Genomic DNA, 12,026 nt, shown 5'->3' on the forward strand with positions numbered 1-12,026 from the left:
GTGGCAGCAGTGTGTACCATCTACAAGATTCAATGCAGAAAAACTCACCAACTCTCCTTGCATAGTACCTTTCAAAGAAGTGGCTGCTACCATCTGGAGGCAGCAGACACATGTGAACACCAGTGTTGGAGGCTTTCCTCCAGGCCACTCACCATCCTGACCTGAAAATATATCGCCACATTCGTTCACTGTGGCTGGCTCAAAATCATGGAACTCCCTCCCTAATAGCACTGTGGGTGCACCTACAATGTAGAGACTGCAATGATTCAGCAAGGTAGCTCAGTACCACCTTCCCAAGGGCAATTAGAAATGGGCAACAAATGCTGGCCTAGCATCCTATAAATTAGTTTAAAAAAGAAATCAAGCTGGGGATCAATGCTGATTCAATGCAGAGAGTGTGCCAGAAGCAACACCAACTATTCCCTGAAAGGAGGTATCAACCTGGTGCTGCTGCAACATGCATGAAAAGCAGCAGAATCTGCATACAGCAGAGCTAAACAATCTCACAAGCATCAAGAAAGATGAAAGCTTAGCAGCCCTGCCACAAGCAGTTATAAACAGTTGTGGGCAATTAAGCAACTAACTGGAAGGGGAGGATCCACAAATATCCCCATTTGCAATGATGGGGAAGCAAAGAACATCAATGCAAAAGACAAGGTGAAACATTTGCAACTATCTTTATCCAGAAGTGCTGAATGGATGATCCATTTCAACCTCCTCCTGAAATTCCCAGCATCACAGATGCAAGTCTTCAGCCTACTCCACGTGATATCAAAAAAATGGCGGACGAAACAGGATACAGTAAAGTCTACAGGCCATGCTAACACCTCAGCAATATTATTGAAGAATAGTGCTCCCGACGTAGCCACATCCTACCCAAGCTGTTCCAGTACAGGTACAATTCTGCATCTATCCAGCAATGTGGAAAATTGCCCTGGGATGTTCTGTCCACAAAAGGAAAGACAAGTCCAATTGGGCCAATTACCACCCCATCATTCTCCTCTCTTCCAATCCATGACTCAACTACCAAAAAAGACAAGGGCAGCAGACACATGGGAACACTAGTTCCCCTCAGCCACAGACCACACTCATTTGAAAGTATATTACTGTTCCAGTGTCACTGGGGCAAAATCCTGGAACTCCCTCCATAACAGCACTACAATATATGCACACTATAGGACTGCAGTGGTTCAAAACAGTGGCTCACCATTATCTTCTCAAGGGCAATTAGGGATAAACAGCAAATGCTGGCCATGCTAGCAAGGTTTATACCCATGGAAGAATTAAAAAAAGGGGAAGAATGAGTATTAATTTTATTTGAAAAAATGCGTAATGCTAAAACTCACCCTTTTTGACCATAGCTTTATTCCATTTAGAATGTTAGCTGTTGTTCAGCCATATTTTATCCTCACTCTCTTATATTGGATATTATGATTTAATTTCTATTGTAAACATCCTCCTGAGCAACTCATTGCAACCAAAAGATTTTGAAAAGAGTTCAAATGAAGCTGGTTGTTCACTCAAAACAAGTGAAAGGATTACACTTCTGCTGTACTAAGTTAAGTTGTCCATTAGCTAAGTATAACTACAGAAAGGAGGATCAAAAGACTTAGTCCTCTTCTAGCAAAAGGCGACTGGTTAAAAATAATGCTGTGAGCAGGAGGAACATTATTTAAACTCATTCCTTGCCAAAGAATTGCCTGTGGTTTGTGTTCACCCTGAATGATAAAAGCGGGTGTAGGTTTTGTTACTGAGAAGCTGTGATCTGTTGATTGATTGATACCAGGACCTTGAGCCACTGATTACACTATCAGTCACTGCTGCCAAAAACGGCAATATACACATGTAATTTTAGAAGCTACTTAATCCTGGATTTCCTGTTTGTTTGTACTTCTGGCATTGAGAGAGAGGGAGCGAGAGACAGAGAGAGAGAGGGAGAGGTTTTAACTAAGAATCCACAGAAATTCTGGGCCAAGCAAAATATTAAAAAAGAACAGTCATATATTTCATTACAGCCCAGGTTGTAACAGTAAATAAGAAGTTAGTACAAAGCATAAACAACTCTTATAAGAAAATGAACTCCCTTTCCTTGAGATTCAAACCAGTTCACATTCTCCCCTGAAAGAAATCAAGTCTAGTAATCCACTGATTTGTTATGTTCAAATGAGGCAAAACACCTCAGAAACTGAGTGAAGCTCACTAGTCACCCATTACTGCAAATTCTAAGAGGTCAGATTTCACAGCCCAATTTCAGCCAGAATGGAGGAGTCACCGATTTTACCAAAAGCTGGCCTCCAAACTTGCTCCGCACATCTAAAGAGGCTTAAAGCGTTTAAGGGATTGATAAAAGCCTGACTCTGCACCCAGTTGGAATCTTTTATTGGTGGTGGTGGTGGTGGTGGTGGTGTGGGGGGCGGGGGGCGGGCGGGAAACAGCATCAAGCAGCTGTCAGAATTAGACCAGCTGCGGGGAGGTCAGGGAGAAGGGAACATTTTTTAAAAAGTTTTAAAGGGCTTAATCTTTGAAATTCATGTTGCACCAATCCATGTCAGAACAAGAGGGGAGCCAAAATTAAGAATTTAGCAGATTGGGGGGCCATCACCCTCGTGGCATCAAGTGGGCAGTGAAGCAGTAGGCAAGACTTTATTGATTCTACTTGAGCACCAGAAAGAGTGCAGCTGGGAAGACGTACAGCGCCCACAGAAATCAAGGCCATTGGCGATGAGGAGAAGCAGCCTGCACAGAGAAGTGTAGAGCAACAGGTGTAAGGAGAGACAGTCAAGGGCATGGAGGAAACACTACCCCAAACACAGATTCTTATTCAGCACTGAAACTACCTGGACAAGACTGAGAACCAGTACCAAAGGAAACTGCAACTCTCTAGGCAGACAGTCACAGACATATGTGCCCTTGCCAGCTTCAGACCTCAGAATTTCAGGTGGCTGCACACCCGTGTGACAGATGCCCTTCGCTGAGGTTGAACATCAAGTAATGGGCACTGGTAGCTCAGAGAATACTGATCTCGCGTATGGACTGGTCAGGTAGTACCCTGAAACACCTCCTGTGCTCTCAATAACTTGGTCCTCCAGGGATGTGTGGACAATGTATTAGAGGGGAGCAGAGTCTGAAGAAAGAAAGGGAGATTTGGAGGCAGAGGTAGATGATGCTGAACAGATAAATGCCCCTGCTGAAGGCAAGGTGGTCTTCTCCTGCCTCCCTGAGGGAAAAAGATGTCTTTCCCTCACAGGTGTCCAGCCTCCTGTTTTCTGCTAACATCTTGATTCCTTTAATGTGCAATGGCAGGCTTGGCACAAACTCAGGACAACAAACAGCCTCAGTGATGATTGCCTTGGGTTTGGTAAACCTACTTTCATTGTTGTCTCCACTAGCTTTATTTGGAAGGGAAATCCATCTCCATTTCAATTAAGAGCTTGCTCCTGCAAAAATCTGGACTTTTCGTTTCCTATTGGATGCGGGTTTAAGACACAAACATACTTGGTGCCTGTTACCCACTTCAATGGCAAAAATCTGGCCCAAGATTTCTTCATTCATAGATATAGTGTGACGATTAAAAAGTTAGAATTTTTCCGCAATCCCCATCCCATTCCAAATTCCAGCAATAAAGGAGAAGCCTCTCAAAGGAAAATTGGCAATTAACAATTAAATCTTCTCTGCATCCTATTTTTGTTGCATTCTATTTTTGTCAAGCTAATACTAGTAAATCCAAGCCTACTGATCTCAATTGGGTAACTTGCATTTTGCAGCTGCCCAGCATCCAGTCATGCGATGAGGCCACGGACCTCCAGAGAGTTCAGCAGTATGACATCTCTGAAGTGGGTGCAATGCCTTTACAAGAAGTGATCCTTCTTTTGGAACTGATGGGAAGTTTTAAGAATGGGCAATATCTTTTGACGGTCTGAAAACCACATAATTGATCAGCTGGTAAATCAATGTTCTACATCATTATCCGACTCCATAAAGGAGTTAAAATAATGGCTTATGACCAAATAAGGTTCTGATCACTCATATCTTCTTGTTAAAGTTGCAAATCATGCAATGCAAAATTCCCAGTGACAATAAGGAGCTTTGTGAATCACTGCCAATGCAGTTCAGTTGCCAAGTATTTTAATCTTAGAAAGTGATTAAAAAGAATGTTTGGAAAGAAGTAACACCGTTTTTGCAAAGAAGTAACTTTAGACTGTGAATTGGGAACTTGATATACAGACATGGGAGTCCTGCCACTTATGCACTGGTACTTCCAATTCAGATCAGCTTTGCATTGTTAGTTGTTACAAGGCCTTCTGAAAGCACTGTTACTATGGCAATGAAACCTTAAAGGAACCCTCAGATAGAACTACGAAAATGCTTAATTCGATTAAAGCTTGATTGTTAGTCAACTAGAATAACCTAATCAATGCTTTGTTTATATTATCAAGGAAATTCTGGAGTAGTTCCAACACTCAAACATGAACTTGGAACCAGATAGGATAGTACCATACCATTTGACTGTTTGATCATCTCCTATTACATCCCTCGAGATATGTTTCAGAATGTGAACATCTCACTAGCAAACATCCATCCTGTGATGCTGCTTTTTACATCAAGAATATTCATGAAGCGAGAATTAAATGAACACAAATCTTGGAGTACTGTGAGAATAGAGATTAGTCGATAGGAAGGAATGAAGCTTCAGAGAAACCTACAATTCAATTGTAACAGACACAGGTATTATTGGATCAAACCTAGTTTTAACTTTAGCTGCATTGAGATGCTCTTGTTGATTGCCTGTTGCATACTGCTGTGATAGAAGTAGTCCCTAATTCATGATGATTCAGCTCAGTCTGCAAGTCACGTTGCTTCTTTTGTCCATTCCTGTGACCTTTTTCACTCATTTGCAAAGAAATACCGAGCTCGATGCTGGTTTGGGAAAGTTTTGATGATTCCCAGATAATAATCAGTTTTATCTTCCTCACCAGTTTTCTCCTTTCCTCTCTCAAACTACAACAACTTAGATTTGGAATCCGTAGAATCCCAATAACATTGGAGGCCATTCAATCCATTGAGTCTTCACTGACTTTCTGAAAGAGCATTTTACCCAGGCTCACCCCCACCCTATCTCTGAAAACCTTTGCATTTATCATGACTAATCCATCTAGCTTGCACATCTTTGGACTGTGGGAGGAAACACATGCAAACTCCCAAAAGACAGTCATCCAAGTAGGGAATGAATCCAAGTCCCTGGCTCTGGAGGCAGCAGTGCTAACCACTTTGCCATCGTGCAGCCCTTATTGAAGCACCTTTAAAATAATAAAATGTCTCAAGATATTTTGCAGGAATGTCATAAAGCAAATTCTGACACCAAGCCACGAAGTGATATTAGAGTAAATGGCCAAACAAGATAGGTTTAAGAAGCATCTTGAGGAAGAAGAGAGATAGTGTAAGATGGAGAGGATTCCAGAACATAGCACTTGGGCAGCTGAAGGCACGGCTACCAATAATGGAGTGATTAAAATCAAGGATGTTCAAGAAGTGAGAGTTAAACAATCATATATCTTGCAGCATTGTGAGAAGTGAAGCCAATAGAAAGATCTGAGCAGCATCAGGGTGGAACAATAGCACAGTGGGGATGGCATGGTAGCACAGTGGTTAGCACTGCTGCTTCACAGCTCCAGGGACCTGGGTTTGATTCCTGGCTTGGGTCACTGTGTGGAGTTTGCACATTCTCCTCTTGTCTGCGTGGGTTTCCTCCAGGTGCTCCGGTTTCCTCCCATGGTCCAAAGATGTGCAAGTTAGGTTGATTGGCCATGCTAAATTGACTGTAGTAACAGGGAGAATGTGTGGGAATTGGGGGGGCGGTGCCTGGGTGGGATTGTGGTCAGTGCAGACTCAATGGGCCAATGGCCTCTTTCTGCACTTTAGGGTTTATATGATCTGAAAACAATGATGAGAATTTTAATATCAAGGCATTGTTTGACTGCGAATCAGTATAAAGTGAATAAAGGATTGATGAACAGGACTTAGTACAACCAAGGACAAGGACAGCAAGCAGTGTTTGGGATGACCTCAAGCTTCCCAAGGGGTGAATGTGGAAGATTGGCCAGGAATGTTTGGGAATGTTCCAGTCTGGAGTAACTAAGCCATGGATGGTGTTTTCAACAGTAGATAAACTGAATCAGGGGTGGAATCATGTGATATATCAGAGGTGGAAAAGATGGTTTTAGTGGTGGTGTAGATATCTGATCAGGAGCTTACCTCAGGGTCAACTATGACACCAAGGTGGCGACAGGCTGGTTCAGTCACAGTCAGTTATCAGAGACAGTGATGGAATTGTGGAACAATGTTTCTAGGACAGACTAAATACATTGTTTTCAGTTTTCTCAATATTTAATTAGGCAAAATTTGCAGACCAAAGATATTTTTTCGAACTTTCCAAATATTTCATTGGAGGAAATTTCTGCTTAATCAACAGTGGAGGAGTTGTGTGTAGAGGTAGAACTGGGTGTCATCAGTGTACATGTGCAAAACAATGGTTAATGGGGTAGCATGTAGCTAAGAAAAAGGAGGGAGCCAAGAATATATCCTTGGGAGATGCCAAGTGTAATGGTGTGGGAGCATGAAGTAATTATATCTGATTCTTCGGCTAGGACTGAGTAAGTGAGATTGAAACCAGGTCATTGGTGTATTACCTGATTGACAATGGAAAGACATTAGAGAAGAAGCACATGCTTAATCATGTCAAAGGCTCTCTGCAGGTTGAGAAGGTACAAAACGGATAGTTTACCTTTGTCATATCCCCTTCTAAAGGGATATGTTTCTGTGGCCACTGGTTGCCTCTGTACCACAGCTACAGCTTGTATTCATAAGTGAGTCTCAACTGCAAATCTTAGTAGATAATGTTACTCTCTCCTCAAAAATGAAACAAATTTCTGGCGGACAGCAACTTCAAGTCCCCCCCCACCCCCTTAATTTCAACGCTGCATGGAGACTTGGGGCAGGCGATGAAAATATCCATCAATATTTCCATCATAATTCTAATTTCTTCAACCAGTTACTAGGCATTGACAATTGTAAGAGGCAAGAAACAGGCAGTGGCAAGAAGTGCAGGGATGTTTAGGATTTGGAAGTGAAGGTCACTCACTTTTTAATGGTTAGGGGAGTTCCTGAATTTTAAGTTGTTTGACATCTAAGGTACGATGTAACTTTTGAGTGCAGGTGCAATAAAGAAATGAGAGTTCTTTAATAATATAAAACTATGCAGTCTTAGCAAAATTAGCACCCAACTCTGACATTTACCCATGTAAAGCACAGCAAAAGACAGCTTGCAGAGATAACTGTGTGTCTTTTCAGAAATGAGGGACAAAATTCAAAATCTCTTTCAAAGCAGATGCAATAATAACATACACAGGAGTTACATGTATACCTTGCTCATCCAGGATTTACGCTTGCACATTGCTCTCCTTCGTTTAACAGCTTCCCATAACCTCCTCTGGCCTGTGAACAGACAATGGAATGTGTTATTCTCTAAGGAACAGTTCTACATAGAATACAAAATGCTAAATGGTGACAGAAACACAAATGTAAGACTACATTGCAAATCCATCTGGTTAGATGCAATAGTGATAAGTTTTCTATCTTTCTCACGTAATTTAGGTCAGTAACCAACCGGCAACTGAAAATCAAGTACTCCTTTTAAACATTTCCTCACATACCTTCCCCTTTCACTAAACTGACAAATACGGAGCACTTCTTCAGTGGTAAAATAAAGTCCTAAAAAATAACATATACATTAACAGAAGTCACAGGAAAATATGATTCATCGGACAGTATGGAATAAACAAGACCAAATTTGCACTTGGGTATTAAACACGTTATGGCATCCTTACTTAAATATATAAATGAAGTTCTCGCTTGCGTTATTATTCCTGTACAGACCAATAACATTTTAAAAAATAACTGAATTCTCAGTGACCATCTTAAAAGGAATTGCACAACAAGATTTCAAGTTTAAACACGTGGACTGTACCAAACAAATTAAAAGCAACTTCAACTAAACATCACCTAGTGGGGAACTTGTGCTATAACTACAGAAACAATAACCCTTATTAATATCTTGACCCAACTGATAACCCCACTCTGCAGGCACATACTTTACAGTGTGCTTGCCGCAGGATTGTAGACTTATAGCAGAGTCCACACCTTCCAGTAGTTCACATCTGACTCTCTTTATTCCTCCATTTTACATTAAATTAAAAATAATCATGTCAAAATTTTGCATTTGTAACACTTACTTTAAGTTGGATCTATTTCAAGACACCCATTTCTAAATTGTGCAGGAGATGGTAAGTTTGGTGATTTTCTTCTCGCTTACCAATCCATTTTAGCCTCTCCATTTTAGATCTTTGCCTACATTATAACAATATCTTGTCTACATTATAACAGTTGCTTCTAATTTATTTGGTACAGTCCACGTGTTTAAACTTGAAATCTTGTTGTGCAATTCCTTTAAGATGGTCACTGAGAATTCGTAAGAACATAAGAAATAGGAGCAGGAGTAGGCCATCTAGCCCCTCAAGCCTGCCCCGCCATTCAATAAGATCATGGCTGATCTGTCGTGGCTCAGTTCCACATTCCCGCCCTCTCCCCATAACCCTTAATCCCCTCTCTTATCAAAAACCCATCAACCCGCTTCTTAAAAATATTTAGCGAGGTAGCTTCCACCACTTCAACGGGCAGAGAATTCCAAAGATTCACCACCCTTTGAGTGAAGAAATTCTTCCTCAACTCCGTTCTAAACCGCACCCCCCTTTATCTTGAGGCTGTGCCCCCTAGTCCTACTGTCCTTTCTGAGCGCGAAGAGTCTCTCCACCTCTATCCTATCCATCCCATTCCATTCATCATCTTATATGTCTCAATGAGATCTCCCCTCATTCTTCTAAAGTCTAACGAGTACAAGCCTAGTTTATTCAGCCTCTTCTCATAGTTCAACCCCCTTAACTCCGGCATCAGCCTAATAAACCTCCTCTGCACTCCCTCCAAGGCCAAAATATCCTTGCATAAACATGGTGATAGTGCACACAACAATGATGGAGGTCTTTCTCAATGGGCAGGACTTTGTCTCCACAAGGACTATGTGGCGGTCACTCTTACCAACATTGTTGTGGACAAGTGCATCTGCAGTTGGCAGATTGGTAAGGATGAAGTCAAGTATGTTTTTCCCTCCTTTTTCCTTCACTACCTGCTGCAGACCCAATCTAGCAGTTCTATTCTTTAGGACCCACCCAGTTCAATCAGTAGTGCTGCTGCTGAGCCACTCTTGGTGGTGGACATTGAAAAACCCCCCACCCAGAATACATTTTGCACCCTTGCCACCCTCAGTGCTTTCTCCAAGTTTTGTTCAACTGATTCATCATTCAAAGGAGGTTGGTATGTGGTAACCAGGAAGCGTTTTCCTTGCCAATGTTTAACCTGAAGACATGAGACTTCATGGGGTCCAGAGTCAATGTTGAAGACTCTCAGGGCAACTGTATACCACTGTGCCACTGCCTCTGCTGGATTTGTTCTGCCGGTGGGACAGGACATATCCAGGAATGGTAATGGTGGTGTCTGGGATATTATCTGTGAGGTATGATTCTATGAGAATGATGTGTCAGGCTATTGCTTCACTATTCCGTGAGACAGCTCTCTCAATTTGGCACGAGCCCCCAGATGTTAGTAAGGAGGACTTTGAGGGTCGACAGAGCTGTTTGTTTTATCATTCAGTTCAGAAGGCAGTTGAGAATCAACCACATTGCTGTGGCTCTGGAGTCACATGTAGGCCAGATCAGGCAAGGACGACAGACCTCCCTCCCCAATTCAATTTTTTTTAAAATGTTATTGGTCTGTATAGGAATAATAACGCGAGAACTTCATTTATACATTTAAGTCATAATATGGGTCATAATGTCAAATGCTCATTAAAAGGTATTTCCCTCAGAGAATTTCTAAACTGTCTACTAGCAGTAAGGTCTACTTTGGTATTTTTTCCACCAGCCCTCGCCAGGGCAAATATTCCAGAGACTTTGTCACTTTAACCAGGAACTGCTTTTATTCCAGCATTCTAACTGGTAAGTGCCAGAGGACCCACAGTCTTTTCCATTCTGCTGACCACACTAACTGCAGCCCTATGTCTCTGGGAGAATCTCCCTCTCTTTCAGAATTAAACATGGAGATCAGAAGTCTGCTCATAGTCAGACCAGCTGAGCTCTGCATTGTGTTTTGTGGCGGTGGGAGGTGGTGTGTTGCTCACTGGCATTGGGATCTTATGATCCTGTTGTCAACGAGGTTTCCCACTGAACGCACCCCTCACTGCCAGGAAACTGCAATTATGCCATTGGTGTAAAATCCCGTCAGAGTAAACAGCAGCAAGAATTCTGCATTCATCTTTTGTTTTCATGTGAGTATGTTACATGCTGCTCCCAGTCAGTCTCAACATGGGCCCCTTGTCCCCACTGTAACCTAGCCATACAGGTTTATTGTCACAAAGCTCATAGCAAGTCACATGACTCTCTTTATTCCTCCATTTTACATTAAATTAAAAATAATCATGTCAAAATTTTGCATTTGTAAAGTAAGTGTTAAGTTGGATCTATTTCAAGACACCCATCTCTAAATTGTGCAGGAGATGGTAAGTTTGGTGATGTTCTTCTTGCTTACCAATCCATATTAGCCTCTCCATTTTAGATCTTTGTCCACATTATGACAATAAACACTTCAAAAGTAATTTATTCATTGTGATGCACTTCTGGATGTCTTGAAGTTGTGAAAGGTACCATAAGTAAAACCAGAAGCATTTTGTTTCTGATTAGAAGAGTATCAGGTTGTCAAAAGTTAATTGGATAGAATGCCAAACACAACTTGTACTTAAAGTTTCAGGTTAATAATTTACAAAAGACCATACCAGACTGAGAGACATTTTGTATGAAGCCCTGTTGAACAAATTTTTGCTATTTAAAGTTATACATTGTGGCAAGAACAATTTTCACACAGAAGAACAACTCCCAGTCAGGGCCTCCTAAAACATGTCAGGAAATTGCAATTCCCAACTCCACATGGCCTGAGTACACCTGACCTGCACACCACCTAACTGAACCTGAACTGCCACATTTTGGGGTGCACATCATGTAAATACTCCACTGACACAAGGTGGTCCCTTGAAGGCAGGTTTTCAGTGAGGAAACTATCGTTCCTGGAAGCCTCAGATGGTCACAGTATTGTTGATGGTCAACTCCTACAGACTGCTATTCAAAAACAGTCAGAGGGTCTCCACTTCACTGCTTATTCTACCACCCATGAAAAAAAGGAAGGTATTGATCTTTTTGCTCTTTTAGGTATTTACTGGTTGTCTCTTGTTAAGAAGCTGGCACATTAACAACATTTAAGAGGCACCTGGATGAAAACATGTATAGGGAGGGAATAGAGGGATATGGACCAAATAAGGCAGAAGGTATATTTTTAAGTTTAGTTAGGGCATCATGAGGGCTTGGAGAGCCGAAGGGCCTGTTCCTGTGCTGTATTTTCCTTTGTTCTTGTTCTTAAAGTGTTTGGCTCAGACAAATGTGCGTCCATTACAGGCAGAGTTAGGAGAACTTATGGGGGATAACGGGGGATAGAGAATGACAGAGAAGTTAAATGATCACTTTGTGTTTGTCTTCATTGAGGGAGATATAGGACTCTCCCAAAATTCAGGATCCAAGGGACCAGGTAAAATGAGGAATTGAAGGAAATTAATATTACTAAGAAGGTTGTACTGAAGAAATTAATGGGGCTGAGACTGATAAGTCCCTGGGACCAGATATGCTACATCCTAGAATGTTGAAAGTAGCAGTTCTGGCAATAGCAGATACATTGATCATCATCTTCCAAAATTCTATAGATTTTGGAACAGCTCATACAGATTAGAAGGTAGCAAATGTCACTTCACTATTTAAAAAGGTTCAGCGAGAGAAAACAGGGCACTACAGACTTGTTAACCTTGCATCAGTAGTAAG

At 41.6% G+C, this 12,026-nt stretch overlaps 1 protein-coding gene across 10 annotated transcripts in view; it reads right to left on the minus strand.

Annotated features, from left to right (window-relative positions):
• The window catches only part of tnk2b (tyrosine kinase, non-receptor, 2b), a 230,706-nt gene that overhangs the window by 56,572 nt on the left and 162,108 nt on the right, over positions 1–12,026 (minus strand). For all 10 annotated transcript variants that reach the window (XM_080185804.1, XM_080185798.1, XM_080185796.1 and 7 more), the window contains one exon: positions 7,421–7,491. In XM_080185804.1, coding sequence (XP_080041930.1) covers positions 7,421–7,491 — 71 coding nt within the window. The remainder of the gene's footprint in view (positions 1–7,420; positions 7,492–12,026) is intronic.

This window comes from Carcharhinus amblyrhynchos, chromosome 3, assembly GCF_965287045.1.
Source record: "Carcharhinus amblyrhynchos chromosome 3, sCarAmb.v2.hapA, whole genome shotgun sequence".
NCBI lineage: Eukaryota > Metazoa > Chordata > Chondrichthyes > Carcharhiniformes > Carcharhinidae > Carcharhinus > Carcharhinus amblyrhynchos.